Source organism: Lynx canadensis, chromosome E1, assembly GCF_007474595.2.
Source record: "Lynx canadensis isolate LIC74 chromosome E1, mLynCan4.pri.v2, whole genome shotgun sequence".
NCBI classification, from domain to species: domain Eukaryota; kingdom Metazoa; phylum Chordata; class Mammalia; order Carnivora; family Felidae; genus Lynx; species Lynx canadensis.
In genome coordinates, this window is record NC_044316.2 from 16,437,822 (window position 1) to 16,457,077 (window position 19,256).

A 19,256-nucleotide genomic window follows, 5' to 3' on the forward strand; every position below is an offset into this window, starting at 1 on the left:
CTGTGTGTGAAGCATCTTTCCATTACCATCCCATTGGACAACCACACATAGGACAAGCTGTACAGAGAGTTCTTATTCTATGGTATGCATTCATCCATTCTCAATCCATTTGTTGTATTTATGTAATCACAAGATAAAGAATATGTATTTGTTATAGATAACTGGGAAGGATGAAGAACACAAATGACAATTTGAGTCAGGAGTCTGGTGCCTAGAATGAGCAGAAATGATAAGCAGGTCACACTCCCCTAGAGAATAATGCTTTAGAAGACTTCACTCTTGTTTGAGAAGGCCATACTTTGTACTACTTTGAAGGCGAGAGTTCAGGGGACTAACTTTGAAATTATACTAGGGAAGGAATATAACCCAGGCCAGAGCCAGCTGATACAATCAGTAGAAACAGAAGTATGTCAATCTCTGGAGCCCCCAGAGGTAGGGAAGGAGGATCTGCAGTGATAAGAGGTCAGCCTCCCTCAGTTCCTCACTCTGGGATCTTAGAAGATTCTCCTCTACCTGAGGCCATCCTTACCCCTCATTCCATGAACTCTTGTCATACTAAAAGTCTTGTATGTGGCCATCACTAATGATTTAGAGATAACAAATTTCCTTTCCCTGGTAGTGCATGGTGATGCCTTCTTCAGGTAGCATTTTCCCCACAGAAATTGTCACTTTTATTAAGAACTCCATTCCATTGTGTATATATACCACAATTTCTTTATCCATTCATCAGTTGATGGACATTTAGGCTCTTTCCATAATTTGGCTATTGTTGAGAGTGCTGCTATGAACATTGGGGTACAAGTGCCCCTATGCATCAGTACTCCTGTATCCCTTGGATAAATTCCTAGCAGTGCTATTGCTGGGTCATAGGGTAGGTCTATTTTTAATTTTCTGAGGAACCTCCACACTGCTTTCCAGAGCGGCTGCACCAATTTGCATTCCCACCAACAGTGCAAGAGGGTTCCCGTTTCTCCACATCCTCTCCAGCATCTATAGTCTCCTGATTTGTTCATTTTGGCCACTCTGACTGGCGTGAGGTGATACCTGAGTGTGGTTTTGATTTGTATACAATGGAATACTATGTGGCAATGAGAAAGAATGAAATATGGCCTTTTGTAGCAACGTGGATGGAACTGGAGAGTGTAATGCTAAGTGAAATAAGCCATACAGAGAAAGACAGATACCATATGGTTTCACTCTTATGTGGATCCTGAGAAACTTAACAGGAACCCATGGGGGAGGGGAAGGAACAAAAAAAAAAAGAGATTAGAGTGGGAGAGAGCCAAAGCATAAGAGACTGTTAAAAACTGAGAACAAACTGAGGGTTGATGGAGGGTGGGAGGGAGGGGAGGATGGGTGATGGGTATTGAGGAGGGCACCTTTTGGGATGAGCACTGGGTGTTGTATGGAAACCAATTTGTCAATAAATTTCATATTAAAAAAAAAAAAAGAACTCCATTTCAGGCACATTCAAACCACAGACTCCAGCCACTACACAAAATATTGCTTCTATTTAGGAAATGGGTTCGAAGTTCCAAACAACCTACGGAAACCTTTTTCTTTGGAGGGAGGGCATACAGCCACTTGTGGGACTGTTATTTAAAAATTATGGGCACTTTAGGGGCACCTGGGTGGCTCAGTCTGTTAAGCGTTGGATTTCGGCTCAGGTCATGACCTCCTGGAATTCAACCCTGTGTTGGACTCTGTGCTAACAACTGACAGCCCAGAGCCTGCTTCAGATTTGTGTCTCCCTCTCTCTCTGCCCCTCCCCACTCATGCTCTGTCTCTCTCTCTCAAGAATAAAAATTAAAACACTTAAAAAATAAAATTAAAAGTATGGGCACTTTAACAACTCACAGTAAATTTTGCTTTGAAATGTACCAAGAAAAATTTAAACATGTCCAACTCTCAGACTTCTCTGGAAGCAAATTAGTAAAAAATTCTTTATTGAAGCAAATGAAATTTGTAGAGCTCAAAGAGTCCAGGAAATGAAAAAAGAAACTTCCTACCTAAAAAAGTTAACTAAATTCTCTATAATCACATTAATGGTGATTTTCCTCTGCTGATAAACAAATTAACTAATCAGATGAAAGGTGAAATGAAAGATTTGTCCTCTGAAGGATTGAAATCTGGAAATTTCAGGAAGGATACACCTATCAGGAACTGCTTACTTCTGGCCTGAACACAGTAATGCAGTTACTATGCTAAAGGGGACACAGTGAAATCTAAGGGTTAAGACTTCTGTTCCTTTTTAAACTTATATTCAATATCGACTTGGACAACTGAACACCAGTGTTAAAATGATACAAATGCTAAGCTTTGTCTCCTGGAATGAGTTGTCTTTTGGAAACCAGAGTGTTCTGAGAATTCAAAACAAGCCTGACACTCTCCAAAAACATATTTCTTTTGTGTCTAAATATCCAACTTACAAAACAAAACAAGAATCCCAGATAAACCAGCACATTCTACATTTTAAATTGTTCTTGTCAATATATTAATGTTTAAAGCACTGTTATTAAGGTTCCTTTCAAAGTAAGGGGCTACAGGTATGGCAGGTGGAAAAAATTCAAACCTCATGACCACCAGATGAGTTTCCTACATGAAACCTGTCCCACTGAAGCCTCATTTTTCTTTTACAATGAATCCTTTGGCAGTGATGAATATAGTAATCATAATGGTTTGAACCTGTTTGTTGCTTTGTAATTATCTTGTAGTGTGTGTCCTTAATGTGCTTATATTTTGACCCTTCTATTCCCTGGATCCTACTCCAGTTCCACCCAGCATGTGTAGGCATGCATGCCCATACATACACACACACACACGTGCGCACACACACACGCATATGACATATATACTCATAGGCACACTCCCACACAACAAGGCATTATTTGGTCCTTAAGGGTAAGAAATACAACTTCCTATTTTGACATCTCTCCTACCAGAGAGTAAATAAATATTCAGTATATACTTAATAACTAAGAGACTAGACATAAATATTCTTACATAATATATTATAAAGAATAGAAAATATTCTTCTAAAAACAGTTACTTTTGATCTTCATTTACTAGAGTAAAACAGATGGAAAGTGAGAGAGGTTACACTCAACAAAAATATTGTCACCTGTTCATTTATCCATCAGAAAACAGAAACCTAGAAAAATGATATGTATATAGAAGTATCTGTGACCTTTCATTCTCTCCATTTGTCTTTTTCTCTATATTAATTATTACTCAATGATTCCACTTTCTCCAAACACGCTCCATCCTGAATGCTAATCACTCGGCTCATTACAAATGATCAGAGGGGTAATTTCATGGCATAGTATCTTCACTGGATGGCAGATGTGTGTAATATCTTGCCTTTAAACCCAACATTTACAATTTTATTGTCTTCCAGTGTCATTAAATGAGTGCTGACAAAATAGCCTGAAAGCAAATCTCTTTATCTTTTTTTAAAGTTTATTTTTTTGAGAGAGAGCGAGCATGAGCGAGTGCACAAGTGGGGGAGGGGCAGCGAAAGAGGGAGAGAGAGAATCCCAAGCAGGATCTGCACTGTCAGCGTGCCACTCAATGCAGTGCTCCACCCTGGGGCTCGGACTCACCAACCGTGAGATCACGACCTGAGCCGAAATCAAGTCGGGTGCTGGGTGCTTAACTGACTGAACCACCCAGGCACCCCAAAGCAAATCTCTTTAAAAGCAAGTGTCCACCCCCTCCACCAAAAAAAAAGGCACTGTTCCAAACACTACTTCTATGTCATATGTTATACAGAATGGTTCAATGATTTATTGATCAGATAATTAAATATTTTCAATAAATATTTCTATACAAGAAATATTTTCTTGGTTTCTGTTGATGTAACAGCTCTTCTCTATAATGAAAGTACCTTAATATGGGCTGAAGTTGGAAATGTCGGGAAAACTAATATCAATGGCTCAAAACACCCATTAAAATTAGAAATCGAAAAATATCTATTCTATTCAGTGTTCTGCCCATTTTTAAATTGGATTGTTTTTTGGTATTAAGTTATATAAGTTCTTTATATGTTTTGGATATTAACTCCTTATTGGATATATCATTGGCAAATATCTTCTCTTATTCAATAGGTTGCCTACTTGTTTTGTTGATGCTTTCCTTTGTTATGTAAAAGCTAGAACAGGGGCGCCTGGGTGGCGCAGTCGGTTAAGCGTCCGACTTCAGCCAGGTCACGATCTTGCGGTCCGTGAGTTCGAGCCCCGCGTCAGGCTCTGGGCTGATGGCTCAGAGCCTGGAGCCTGTTTCCGATTCTGTGTCTCCCTCTCTCTCTGCCCCTCCCCCGTTCATGCTCTGTCTCTCTCTGTCCCAAAAATAAATAAACGTTGAAAAAAAAAAATTAAAAAAAAAAAAAAATAAAAGCTAGAACAAATAGTCCAAAAATTTGTATGGAACCACAAAAGACCCCAAATAGCTAAAACAATTTTGAGAAAGAACTAAGCTGTAGATATCAAAATTCCAGGTTTCAAGATATACTAAAAGCTGTAGTAATCAAAACAATATGGTACTGGCACAAAAAGAGAGATCTAGATCAATGGAACAGAATAAAGAGTCCAGAAATAAACCCACAACTGTATGGTCAATTAATCTTCAACAAATGAGGCAAGAATATACAATGGGGAAAAGACAGTCTCTTCAACAAATGGTACTAGAATGGTACTTCAACAAATGGAAAACTAGACAGCTACACTTTCTTACACTATACACAGACATAAACTCTAAACGGATTAAAGACCTAAATGTGAGACCTGTAGAGTGGAAGAGAGCCAAAGCATAAGAGACTCTTTAAAACTGAGAACAAACTGAGGGGTGATGGAGGGTGGGAGGGAGGGGAGGGTGGGTGATGGGTATTGAGGAGGGCACCTTTTGGGATGAGCACTGGGTGTTTTATGGAAACCAATTTGACAATAAACTTCATATATTGAAAAAAAAAATAATAAATGTGAGACCTGAACCATAAAACGCATAGAAGAAAACATGCAGTGATGTCTCTGACATTGGCTGTCAAAACATTTTTCTAGATATGTCTCCTCAAGCAAAATTAAGCTATTGGGACTACACCACAATAAAAAGCACTTCCTGTTCTTTTACAATGGCTTCGCTATTCCTGAAACATTTATTTTGATTCATCAATTAATTGGCTGAATTTATTACAAAGCAGTTTTCTTTTTTCAGGAAGGTCACATGGGTATTATATTTTCTGAGTTCTTTTGTGTTGAAAATGTCTGCATATTGCCTCTAAACTATACCATGGATGGATTATAGTGTAATTAGGTCACATTTTCTTTTCTTTTTACCTCAGAACAATATAGACATTGCTTGTTTTCTGGAATTGAATGTTGTGAAGTCTGATGTCAGTCTTACTGTTTTTCTCCCTTCATTTAATTAATTCAACAAATATATACATATACACACATACATGCATTCATACACACAAATCATATACAAATACATATATATCCACATATAAAACACATATGTGTGTGTGTGTGTGTGTGTGTGTATACATATCTACACATTTAAAATGAGGAAATGGGTATGGGTGATGTATACCCAATAATACTTGATACAAAATCATTAGCATTCTACATAATACCTTTGTGTGTGTGTGTGTGTGTGTGTGTGTGTGTGTGTGTACACGTATACAAATTTGTTTTAATGGGGGGTTTGAACTATTAATATTAGTTTTCCTGACATTTCCAACTTATCTCCTGATTTCAAGAAGGATTCAAGAATCCTTCACATAGAACCTTGAAATTGTATATAGTACGTAGTCATCATCTACAATGGAGCAAGGATGAGGCGGGAGAAAGAAAAAGTTATTTTGACTCTGGGACTCAGAGAAAAACAAGGGAAATTAGAGGAAAGACATGAACAAATAAAAAAAGCAGCCTGTAAAAGACATGACTCTGATACTATTACATTGTTTCTTTTGCTTATCCCAATACAATATCAATACAAAAGTAATCCCATACTTTCACAGATGAAATATTATGTAGACTTTGAAACTAAACTGCCTAAGTACAAATTTCCCCAGCTTCACTAATTTTGAGACCTTGTGCAAATTACTTAACCATTTTGCACCTTAAGTGTCTTCCTCTATAAAAGCAGGAATAAAGATTGCGGAGAGGGTTGCTGAGTTAATACATGGATAGCTTAGGACAATGCCTGGCCTATAAGAGATGTCTTTCCATTATTAGATTTCATTATTATTTGTATAACTAGATTTCACTGAAAAAAAAAAAAAGAAGCTGGTTTTTCTTGATCCTAACTGAAGGTGTGAGTCGAAGTTTTTCACTTTCACATCATGAGTACCACTAACTGAAAGAAATTGTAAAATGTCTTTGATCATAAAATGTACCCTAACTTCAGAGGAGTTAAAATAATATTGCATCTTAGAATCAAAGTAAGTTAGTATGCTTTAATTTAATTTAATTATAAGTTAATGTATGTGTGACATCCCCCAGAAGAGAAACTGGCAAAAAAATTTGATTCAAGTAACAAATAATATAATTTCTTACTTCTGTAAATTCCATTTTGTTCAGTCTTGGTCCCATTGAGTCAGCAATATCCAATTGTTTGCAACATGCTTCTAATTATGGAAAAAAATGTTATTTGCTAGTTAGTTTGGTTGTAATACAGTCAGATTTCATATTCATTTTATAGCTCTTTAAAAGAACATAAAAAAAACAACATAAAATTATTTCTTAATTAATGTCCATCAGTTTTTACAAGTAAATGATATATAGTTGAGTAACACTCCAATTCCTACAAAATGATTATTTTTCCTGGCTTTTATTTAACTGAGCAACTCAAACACTGAAATAAACGTGCCTACATTTTTAATGACCAGCCTGAGATAAAGTAAAAACAAATATGCATGTCAATAGCATAAAGATTACAAAAACAACTGTGTTGGCTTATGCTAGCATTTAAGGAAGCAGGTCCTAAAACACACTTCTACAAACTTTCTTTTCAAATATTATGTCTTTAATGTTTCTTAAATTAAATAAAAAATATATGAATATGTTCTTTTAGTAAAAGATTCAAATAATACAAAAACATAAGCAGTAAAACATGAATATCTACCTTTTCCCTCTCCCCACTGCCAGCATTCTCATTCCCCTCTGCCCCAGAAGGAACCACTGTTTTTCAACAGTTGTTGCCACCTTTCAAGCAACTTCTCTAAGCATTTTCATATATATTAGACACCTTTTGTTTTCCTACACATAAATATGGTTACATTGATCTGCAACTTGCTTTTTTCACTTACTCATCTTGTAGATCTTTTCAAATAGGATCTGGAACTCAGGGAGAAGGTTTGGGATGGGAATGTAGATATACGGATGGGTCATTAGCTAAAGTCATGGGTTTAAATAAGAAAATCCAAGGAGGGTGTATAGTATGTAAAGTGATAATAGAGCCAAAAAGGAAACTCGGAAAGCCACATTTGAGGTACAAATAAAAGAAGAACCGAGAAACAAAAATGCTAAGAGGTGATCAATGATAGATGAAAAATCAAGATAGAATGATATCACAAAAGCCAAGGAAAAAAGAGTTTCATGAATAACAGAATGATCAATAATGGTAAATGTGGCAGTTAGTTCAAATAAAGATTTTTTTAAACCTCCTTTTGATATAAAATTATGAAACCTTTATTGACCTTACCAAAACACAAACACACAAACTGTTTAGAAGTTCATGATGAAAGCACTGGCTTCCTCTCCTACTTCTAGCAGCAACTTCTCCTGCCTATCATAGTCTGGTACATAAAAGATTCTTTAATACTCTTGATTTTTGTAACGATTTATTATATCAGTTATTGTCATAAGAAGATTGTATAAATGTTAGTATAAGCTTAGGCATTAGATGCTGTTAGCCTCATCCTAAACTTCCTCCCAAGCTCTGGATGATTATGCAGTCCAGACTGGTTTTTAATGATAATAGCTGTTATTAAGTGTATGTGTCTGTCTCCTGGCTAGACTTTGAGAAACTTGAGAGGAAACATGTCTTAGTCCTGTCTGCCTCCTCTACCTCATCGCAGTATCTGGAACTAGTTGAGAGCTTAATAACTACTGAATGAATGAATGAATGAATGGTACAGAAAATACTAGATAGTATAGGAGGTAAGAAGAGAAAACAATCACTGTCAATTAGAATGGTCTGGAATTTATCTAATTTTATCACAATTTCAAATAGAGCCCTCTTCACTCATTCCTTCTGTATACTTATCAAAAACTAAATAAATAAAAATAAAAGAAGTTATTCACAGATTTTTCTGAAGGAGAAGTTGAGGTTGTTCTAACCATGGAAAATTCTATATTTTGGATAGGCTGTGAAAAGGTAGGAGAAAGAGTTGTCAGCAAGGCCCCAATCATGTTTGGGGACCAGTTATCAGGAAGATGGGAAGCATATTTTATTTTTTAAATGAAATATGAGAATAGATTTCAGACAATCTATTGTTATCAATGTAATAGCAGTCAAAAATCAATTGAAAAAAAAAAGCAACTTGATATAAATAATGTAAATCTCAGGACCCAAACTCTAGTGCTTTATTCTACAAGTCAGAATTATTTTTAATTTTTTTTGTTTCTTAGTAATCTCTACACCCAACATAGGACTCCAACTCAAAACCCCAAGATTAAGAGTCACATGCTCTTCTGACTGAGCCAGCCAGGCGTGCCTACAAATCAGAATGTTTTGCTTAATCTCATATGAGGAAACGATTCTGAAAACAAAAGCATCAAAATCTATGTTTTTCTGTAGTTATAGTACTGTCTCTTTCTGCCTCTTGTGACCATGGCGGAAATCCGCAGTTTACGTTTTTGTTGCCACAATGATGACGAATTAGAGTCAGGTCAGAAATCCTGCAATTCCTGCACAATGAAGACTTTTTCCATTCAGCCAAATATTCAAGTAGGTAAAAAACTTCCTTAGAATAAATTTGAGTCTAGAAACTATTTTTTTATTTTATTTCTTATTTTTTTTAATTTACATCCAAATTAGTTAGCATATAGTGCAGCAATAATTTCAGGAGTAGATTTTTTAGTGTCCCTTACCTATTTAGCCCATCCCCCCTCCCACAATCCCCTCCAGTAACCCTCAGTTTGTTCTCCATATTTATGAGTCTCTTCTGTTTTGTCCCCCTCCCTATTTTTATATTATTTTTTGTGTCACTTCCCTTATGTTCATCTGTTTTGTCTCTTAAAGTCCTCATATGAGTGAAGTCATATGATTTTTGTCTTTCTCTGACTAATTTCACTTAGCATAATACCCTCCAGTTCCATCCATGTAGTTGCAAATGGCAAGATTTCTTTTGATTCTTTTTGATTGTTGAGTAATACTCCATTGTATATATACACCACATCTTCTTTATCCATTCATCCATCCATGGACATTTGGGTTCTTTCCATACTGTGGCTGTTGTTGATAGTGCTGCCATAAACACGGGGGTGCATGTGTCCCTTCGAAACAGCACACCTGTATCCCTCGGATAAATGTCTAGTAGTGCAATTGCTGGGTCGTAGGGTAGTTCTATTTTTAGTTTTTTGAGGCACCTCCATACTGTTTTCCAGAGTGACTGCACCAGCTTGCATTGCCACCAACAATGCAAAAGAGATCCTCTTTCTCTGCATCCTCGCCAACATCTGTTGTTGCCTGAGTTGTTAATGTTAGCCGTTCTGACAGGTGAAGGGGGTATCTCATTGTGGTTTTGATTTGGATTTCCCTGATGATGAGTGATATGGAATATGTTTTCATGTGTCGGTTGGCCATCTGGATGTCTTTTTTGGAGAAGTGTCTATTCATGTCTTTTGCCCATTTCTTCACTGGATTATTTGTGGTTTGGGTGTTGAGTTTGATAAGTTCTTTATAGATTCTGGATACTAACCCTTTATCTGATATGTCGTTTGCAAATATCTTCTCCCTTTCCTTCGCTGTGCAGAAGCTCCTTATTTTGATGAGGTCCCAGTAGTTCATTTTTGCTTTTGTTTCCCTCACCTCTGGAGACGTGTTGAGTAAGAAGTTGCTGCGGCCAAGATCAAAGAGGTTTTTGCCAGTTTTCTCCTTGAGGATTTTGATGGCTTCCTGTCTTACATTGATGTCTTTCATCTATTTTGAGTTTATTTTTGTGTATGGTGTAAGAAAGTGGTCCAGGTTCATTCTTCTTCATGTCGCTGTCCAGTTTTCCCCACACCACTTGCTGAAGAGCCTGTCTTTATTCCATTGGATATTCTTTCCTGCTTTGTCAAAGATCAGTTGGCCATACATTTGTGGGTCCATTTCTGTGTTCTCTATTCTGTTCCATTGATCTGAGTATCTGTTCTTGTGCCAGTACCATATTGTTTTGATGATTACTGCTTTGTAATACAGCTTAAAGTCTGGAATTGTGATGCTTCCTGCTTTGGTTTTCTTTCTCAGGATTTCTTTGGCTATTCTGGGTCTTTTCTGGTTCCATACATATTTTAGGATTGTTTGTTCTAGCTCTGTAAAGAATGCTAGTGTTATTTTGATGGGGATTTCATTGAACATGTAGATTGCTTTGGGTAGTATCAACATTGTAACAATATTTATTCTTCCAATCCATGTGCATGGATTGTTTTTCCATTTCTTTCTGTCTTCTTCACTTTCTTTCCAAGCTTTCTATAGTCTTCAGCACACAGATCTTTTACCTATTTTGTTAGGTTTATTCCTAGGAATCTTACGTTTTTTGGTGCAATTGTAACTGGGATCAATTATTTGATTTCTCTTTCCACTGCTTCATTATTGGTGTATAGAAACACAACCAATTTCTGTACATTGATTTTATAGCCTGCAACTTTGCTGAATTCATGTATCAGTTCTAGTTTACCAGTGTAATCTTTCAGGTTTTCCATGTAGAATATCATGTCATCTGCAAATAGTGAAAGTTTGACTTCTTCCTTGCCTATTTGGATGCCTTTTGTTTCTTTTTGTTGTCTGATTATTGAGGCTAGGACCTCTAGTACTATGTTGAACAACAGTGGTGAGAGTAGACATGCCTGTTGTGTTCCTGATCTTAGGGGGAAAGCTCTCAGTTTTTCCCCATTGAGGATGGTATTAGCTGTGGGCCTTGAATATTTGGCTTTTATGATGTTGAGGTATGTTCCTTCTATCCCTACATTCTTGAGGGTTTTTATCCAGAAAGGATGCTGTGCTTTGTCAAATGCTTTTTCTGCATCTATTGAAAGTATCATATAGTTCTTATCCTTTCTTTTACTAATGTGGTGTATCATGTTGATTGATTTGTGAATATTGAACCAGCCCTACAGCCCAGGAATAAATCCCACTTGTTCATGGTGAATAATTCTTTTAATGCAATGCATATAATTTTCTTATGTCTTTCCTTGTATTTCTATTTTATATTATAGTTCAGACATTATAACTCTCTTTTAAAATACTGTGTATGTAAGTAATATTTTCTAGGAACTTGATAGGATGATAAAGAGATAATACAGAATATTTATAATAAAACAGCATTTCAAAAGAATTGAAAATTGCTGATTGCTTTTCTGTTTTTCTACATTCTCCATCTGGAAAGAGCAAAAGAACTTAAGTACATTTATAAGAGCTTTGAATAACATATACCTCAATATTGACTTTTCATCGTAATCCAGCATCCCTCCCCTCACTGCTCCCCTGCAAAAGAGGGACAAGTAGAAATACCACAGGAATAGGCAGGCTTACCAAGCTGGAAATCTGGATTTTGAAAAAATTCATGAAGGACATTCTGAATCTGCAAATTAAAGAAAGTAGACTATATATTACTTCAGTTATCATACATTTAGTATTTTAGACTAAAATCCATGTAGGAACTTTCAATTTAAGTCTTGGGTAACCTTTCTAACTCAGGGACAGAAACAGTAATAATTAACATTTAGTTTATATACTACTTCAAGGTATATCAAATGCTTTTTCATATATATCCTCAATGACTCCCATTGAGAACATTTTGTTGAGAACTAGGATGCCCAGAGTGATCCTATTTTGTCCCCTCCAATGACATTTCTAGCAACCCTCAGACACTAGGCACCTTTGGCAACCAGTTTAGCAATCCAAAGAATCCTCTATAATTCATTCTTCAATTACTAAAAAACAAAATTTCAGAGTTCTTCTTGGTCCATTAAAATTTTTTTAATGTTTATTTTTGAAAGAGAGAGAGAGAGAGAGGCAGCATGATGGGGGGAAGGGCAGAGAGAGAGGGAGATAAAGAATCCAAAGCAGGCTCCAGGGTCTGAACTGAGAGCACAGAGCCCCACGTGGGGTTTGAATTCACAAAACCGTGAGATCATGACCTGAGCCAAAGCTGGACGCTTAACCGACTGGGCCACCCAGGTGGCGTTGGTCCATTTTTTAAAAATAGACTTGAGGGGCCCCTGGCTGGCTCAGTCAGTATAACATGCAATTCTTGATCTCCAAGTCCTGAGTTCAAGTCCCACATTGGGAGTAGAGCTTACTTTAAAAAAAAAAAAAAAGTAGACTTGATTTTTTAGGTCAACTTTACATTCACAGAAAAATTGAGCAGAAAGTGCAGAGTTTCCTTATACTCCCTGCCTCCTGCCACCACATACACAGCTTCCCCTGCTATCAACATTCCGCACCACAGTGGCACATTTGTTACAACTGATGAACCTACATGAAACATCACCACCCAAAGTCCATAGTTTACATTAAGAATCACTGTTTGATGTACATTTTATGAGTTTTGGCAAATGTATCATGATGTGTATCCATCATTTTGGTATTATACAGAATTGTTTCATCACACTAAAAATCTTCTGTGCTCTGCTTATCCATCCCTCCGTCTGCCTTCATTCCTGGAAACCACTGATCTTTTTACTCTCTCCATAGTTTTACCTTTTCCTGAATATCATAAAATTGGAGTCATACAGTAGATATTCTTCCAGATTGGCCCCTTTCACTTAGTAATACACATTTAAAGTTCTTCCATGTCTTTTCGTGGCTTGATAGCTCATTTCTTTTTAGTGCTGAGTAATATTACATTGTTTAGGTGTACCACAGTTTATTTATCCATTTAACCACGGAGGGAAATCTCGGCTGTTTCTAAGTTTTGGCAATTATGAAAAAAGCTGCTGTAAACATCCACATGCAGATTTTTCTGGGAACATAAGTTTTCAGCTCCTTTTGGGTAAATACAATAAGCATTATGGCTGGATCATATGATAAGACTGTGTCTGGTTTTACAAGAAACTGCCAAAGTGGCTGTACCATTTTGCATTATCACCAACAATTCCCACCAACTGCTGCACACTTTTGGCAGCATTTTATGTTGTCAAGGTTCCAGATTTTAACTATCCTGATAGGTGTGTAGTGGTATCTCATTGTTTTATTTTGCATTTCCTTGATGTCATGTGTGGAGCATATTTTCATATGCTTATTTGCCATCTACATGTCTTTGGTGAAATGTCTGTTTAGGTCTTTTGCCCATTTTTAAGTCAGTTGTTTGTTTTCTTATTGTAGAAGAGTTCTTTGTATATTTTGGATAATAGTCTGTTATCAGATGTCTCTTTTGAAATATTTTCTTCCAGTCTGTGGCCTACCTTCCTTGGTCTATTTTTAATAATTCACTTTGAATTAAAAATATGCTTGGCCATGTATCTAGCCAAGAAATGTTTTCACACTTATGTACACCTAAAAGAATTATGTTTAACTGTTAGAGTACAGTTGTTTTCTAAAGGTAAAAGACACAGGCTCTTAATCTACAGAAGTAATTAGTCACACACATACAATAAACAAAGAGAAAAATGAAAACAATGTCTGTCCTTTTTTTTTTTTTTAGATTTAAATCCAAGCTAGTTAACATATAGTGTAGTAATGGTTTCAGGAGTAGAATTTAGTGATTCATCACTTACATTTAACACCCAGTGCTGAACCCAACAAGTGCCCTCCTTAATGCCCATTACCCACTTAGCCCATCCCTCTACACAACACCCCTCTAGAACCCCTCAGTTTGTTCTTTGTATTTAAGAGTCTCTTATAGTTTGTCCCCCTCCCTGTTTTTATATACAGAGTCTCCCTCTCCGCTTATATCTTTCTTTTTTAAATTTACATCCAAGTTAGTTAGCATATGGTGCAAGAATATGAATCCAGTGATTCATCCCCTACATATAATACCCAGTGCTCATCCCAACAAATGTCCTCCTTAATGCCCCTTGCCCATTTAGACCATCCCCCCCTGCCACAACTCCTTCAGCAATCCTCAGTTTGTTCTATATATTTAAGAGTCTCTTATGTTTTGCTCCCCTCTCTGTTTTTAAATTATTTTTGCTTCCCTTCCCTTATGTTCATCTGTTTCGTATCTTAAATTCCACATTTGAGTGAAGTCATATGATATTTGTCTTTCTCTGACTGACTAATTTCGCTTAGCATAATACACTCTAGTTCCATCCACATTGTTGCAAATGGCAAAATTTCATTCTTTTTGATTGCCGAATAATATTTCGATGGACATTGGGCTTTTTATATACTTTGGTTATTGTTGATAGTGCTGCTATAAACACTGGGGCGCATGTGCCCCTTTGAAACAACACACCTGTATCCTTTGGATAAATACCGAGTAGTGCAATTGCTGAGTCATAGGCTAGTTCTATTTTTAATTTTTTGAGGAATCTCCATGCTGTTTTCCAGAGTGGCTACACAATTTGCATTCCCACCAACAGTGCAAAAATGTTTCCTTTCTCCTCATCCTAGCCAGCATTTTTTGTTTCCTGAGTTATTAATTTTAGCCATTCTGACAGGTGTGAGGTGGTATCTCATTGTGGTTTTGATTTGTATGTCCCTGATGATGAGTGATGTTGAGCATGTTTTCATGAGTCTGTTAGCCATCTGGATGTCTTCTTTGGAAAATGTCTGTCCTTAATGAAGAGTTTGGGAACCTCAGCCAGAGTCAATATTTTAGAAATAGCTAGCTAGAATTTTTTTAAAATGCTCAAGAGAAAATTGAAGAAATTGGCTCTCATGGACCAAACAGGTCAAGAATCAGCTTACCTCAGTAACACTGAAAATTTAGAGGTAGGTTTCTGGCACTCCACTCAATATTCCAACAATCATCCACTTATCACCCACCTACCTCCCCTTCACAGATATCCTCCTTTCTTACCACTACCACAGGAATCATTCCTTTGGGGTCTAGAATCCATTCACTGAACTGCTCCTGCAGAGCCTGTTTCCGTGTATTGGCCACCTTGATTTTGACTTCATTTATGTATTCTCTTTCTTCTCGTTTCTGTTTAATACTCTCCTTCATCTTGGATACTCTGAAGGAGGTCAAAATAAAAGACAGGTTGAGTTAAGACTGTTGGGTTTGATTCAGATTGTTCAAATGGCAGAAAACAAGAATTCAGAGCCTCATTTAAAATTTGTTCCTGTCTTTACTCCATGAAATCTTCTTGATTTAGGCCTGAGGTGACCCCCTCTCCCTCCAGCACTTACTGAATTTGGCACTGATCACAGGCTGTCTTCTAGTATTATTTGAGTTTTTATAGAGGTGGGCCTTATTTTGCCCAAGAAAATATCATACTTAAGAAATACTAAAATAGCCCTAGAGGCTGCCACATATACCTAGAAGCAAAGCTGAATGCACTAAAGCCTTACAGTGGTGGGGCTCTCTCTTCTCTGGATACAGAAATCATCTGGAAAGATTCTGATTTCCGGTCTACGGTGGAAGTATAGAAGCTGCATTTATAATAAGCATCTTAGGTAGTTCTAATGTCTTGGACCAAACTTTTGATTTCTGTCTAGGAATATATATTGCCAATTTCCTTTAAACATCTAGAGTCAAATACTTTGACAATCCCTGAGCATCATAGTTATCCTTATATTCAAAGAGAGTTACATTATCCATGTTGGGAATGGGAGAAGAATTGTGATTTTGATTGTTCCCATATTTGTCATCCCTATTAGGACTCTAAAACCCCAAACTGGTTTGGATTGAAACACCAAAATGTCTCAAAGTAATCAAAATATCTGCTGGTTTCAAATACAATTTGCTTGAGCCAGGTCTTCTTGTTTTAAAAAAGAAAGACTAAGGTCTTCCAATCTGATCTGATAGATTTGGAAACGCAAAAGAATTTACAATTAAGACTGGTAAATTGGATACCTCTAATAATCCAAAAGAATTAATCGAAACCTAAGTCATTGCTTTATGCTCATATAAGGCCTTCAAAATTTTTGTGACCACTCAAATTCTATCCATTCATTCAAGCAGTGCAAGGAACATCTTCCTCTTACAGCATCATTTGCCTACATTAAAATTGAATGTTTTATTTCATCAAAACCAATTCTAATCAGCTTATATTGAGAACTGGCTATAAACTTTGAGTGACCACAGTGTACCAGACCATTGCTGGGCCTAACTGAAGACTCTGGACTGCTGAACAATGGGAGTTGTTTTAATCAATCATGTACAAACCTATGGATTCCCTCTGTCCCATACAGTGTGATAGTTTTCAGTTGTTATAACTATAACCATTATAAACTTTTTGAAACTCCTATATTTTCCCCTTCTGTGAAGTAGTTAGTGAATTCTTCACTGCTGTATCTTCCTTTGCCTGGCAAGTTAATAAATTAAGTTTTTGCTTGTTTCTTTTTAAGCTATGGAGGTCTTAGTTTCACAAAGCTAAACTGGACTTCTTGGCATCCCTGGAGCATGTCCATATTATTTCTGTGATGAGTATTCCTATAAAAATCCACATATGACATGTGTCTACTTTATTATTATACTTACTTAATTCTTATTTTTGTTTATTCACCCATATCTTATTATGAAAGGTATAATGACTGAAGCAAAGTCTAAGTTACTGGATAATCAAATATTTGAATAGATGAATAATTAGGCTTATCTAGAATTTTATAAAATGATTAAAAACAGTTATCATAGCTTCCTTATTAAATACTGAAAATTAATTCTGATATTACAAAATTAAATAATTACCCCAAATTAAGACATATCTTGTAATAATCATATGTGCCTAAAAACAAGAACAAAAAGGCAAAAAAAAAAAAACCCACAAAAAACAAAACAAAACAAAAAAACCCCAAACAAACCCAAAACTCACACAAGAAAACTTTCATCATGAAAACAAAAGCAGGATTAGAATAAGTTAGTTAATTCATTTAACAAATACTTATTGAGCATTACTTATACAACACAGTGTTAGAGACTGGGGATGTGAAGATGAATACTACAGACAGTTCCTGCTTACATTATAGCAGGGGAAACAACCATTACAATGGTCATAAATGCAGTAAAAGAGAAACACAGGGTGCAATAAGAGATCATATAAGGGAAGAATTTCACAATGAAGTGGTATGTGAGCTAAACTCTAAAGGATTGGTAGGATAAGATAAAGAAGAAGGAGAAGAATGATACAGAGGGAATGGCAAACGACAAGACCCTGAGGTGAAAAGAAGCATAATATGTTTGAAGACCTGAAAGTAATCCTGTGTGCCTGGAGTAAGCATAGAGTGTGAGAAGAAGAGAGGCAGCAGTGAAGGCTAGAAAGTAAGTCCTATGCTAGCTTGATTGGATGGTGATGACGTTACCAGGATCCAGTTAACCCATTTGGATTATATTTGGAGTCTCGTGTTCAATGGCCTGGAAATACAGACTAGGTTTTGTTTCTTTATTAAAAAGAGGGATGAAATGATGTCTGAGCTGAGACCTAAAGCTTGTGGGGGATCTAGCCAAACAAAGAGAGGGACCAAATGGGTCATACAAGGAAAGTCTTATAGGCCTATTTAGGGATTTTGGTCTTTATCTTAAGAGTAAGTGGAGACTATTGAAAGGTTCCATACTGGGGGAAAATGGGATAAGATTAACCTTTTTAAAAAAATAATAACTTCTGTTACAAGTAAAGAATGGGTTGCAAGAGGGTAAGAGTGGATATAAGTATACCAATCAGGAGCCTGCTGTAATAATGCAGGTGAGAGCTGATGGTAGTTTAGACTAGGGTGGCAGCAGCAGGGAAGGTCAGAAACGAACAGATTTGAGAGAAGAAGGTAAAACGAATAGGACTTAATGATTGATGAAAAGCACACAGTCAGAAAGTAGAAGGTGTCAAGTTGCATCTCTTGGGTTTGGGCTTGAAAATCTTGACGCAAAACGAAATAAGAAAATGACTTGTGGAAGATGAAGTGCTTATGAAACATCCAAGTACAGATATTGAGTAGATGCATATACTGGTCTGAAGCTCCAAAAGATGTTTGGGCTAGAGATATAAATCTAAGAGTCATGAAGGTACAGATGGTAACTGAAGTCATGTGTTGGAATGAGTGCACTCAGCAATGATCTTGGGTGACAGGACAACCACAACTTAAGGAACCTTAATATTTGAAGATCAGATGGCAGAGAATGAGCCAGCACAGGATACTGAGAAGAACTAAAATGAGGTAGAAGGAAAAAAAGTAAAGAATAATATCATGGAAGGGTAAGAAAAGAGTATCTCAAGGAGGAAATGGTCAACATTATTGAATATTGCTAAGAGGCCAAGTAAGATGAGGATTGCAAACTTTCCACTGGGCTTGGAAAAATGGAGAACATTGTGATCTCAGTAAGTGACATTTATGAAAGACAGCCTGGAATGAAAGCCAGATATAACAGGTTGAGAAATGTGTTGGGAGTGGGGAAAATGTATATGGACAACTGCTTTGATAAAGTTAGCTATGTTTTAGTTACATTTCTTCAACTTGAGGGTATAAATTCCTCACAACAAGAACCAAATTTTGAATTTTTTCCCTATAAGGTATGGCTCAACATTGAGTACTTGATAGTTATGCAATAAATACTGATTAACTGAGACTCCTCAATAAATCTTAATTTATAAGATTAATAATTAATAATTTATTATCTTAATACTGATTAACTGAGACTCCTTAATAAATTATTAATTTATCTGACACATATTTATTGAGCCCCAACTCATGTCAAGTACTGTGCTCAGTATTAAAAATACAGATATGATAGAAAATAGTCCTTGTCTTCAAAGAGATTATAGGGAGGTAAATCAACAATTACATTAAAAAATGTGCTAAATGCTGACATGAGCCTACAGGTGCTTCAGGAATATAAAGAAAGAGTACCTAACCCAGAGAAGGTGAGACAGAAGGTATGCAGAGGAAGTCATACTTGGGCTGATTCCTGAAGCACAAGGAAAAATTGTCCAGCAAGAGAAAGGAGGGGAAGGATA

The 19,256-nt window shown here is 36.4% G+C and overlaps 1 protein-coding gene across 1 annotated transcript in view; it reads right to left on the minus strand.

Annotated features, from left to right (window-relative positions):
• The window catches only part of EFCAB5 (EF-hand calcium binding domain 5), a 200,993-nt gene that overhangs the window by 100,441 nt on the left and 81,296 nt on the right, over positions 1 to 19,256 (minus strand). The window contains exons 8-10 of the mRNA XM_030295821.2: positions 15,170 to 15,326; positions 11,737 to 11,785; positions 6,555 to 6,625 (exon numbers count right to left, since the gene is read on the minus strand). Of these exons, the coding sequence (XP_030151681.1) occupies positions 6,555 to 6,625; positions 11,737 to 11,785; positions 15,170 to 15,326 (277 nt within the window). The remainder of the gene's footprint in view (positions 1 to 6,554; positions 6,626 to 11,736; positions 11,786 to 15,169; positions 15,327 to 19,256) is intronic.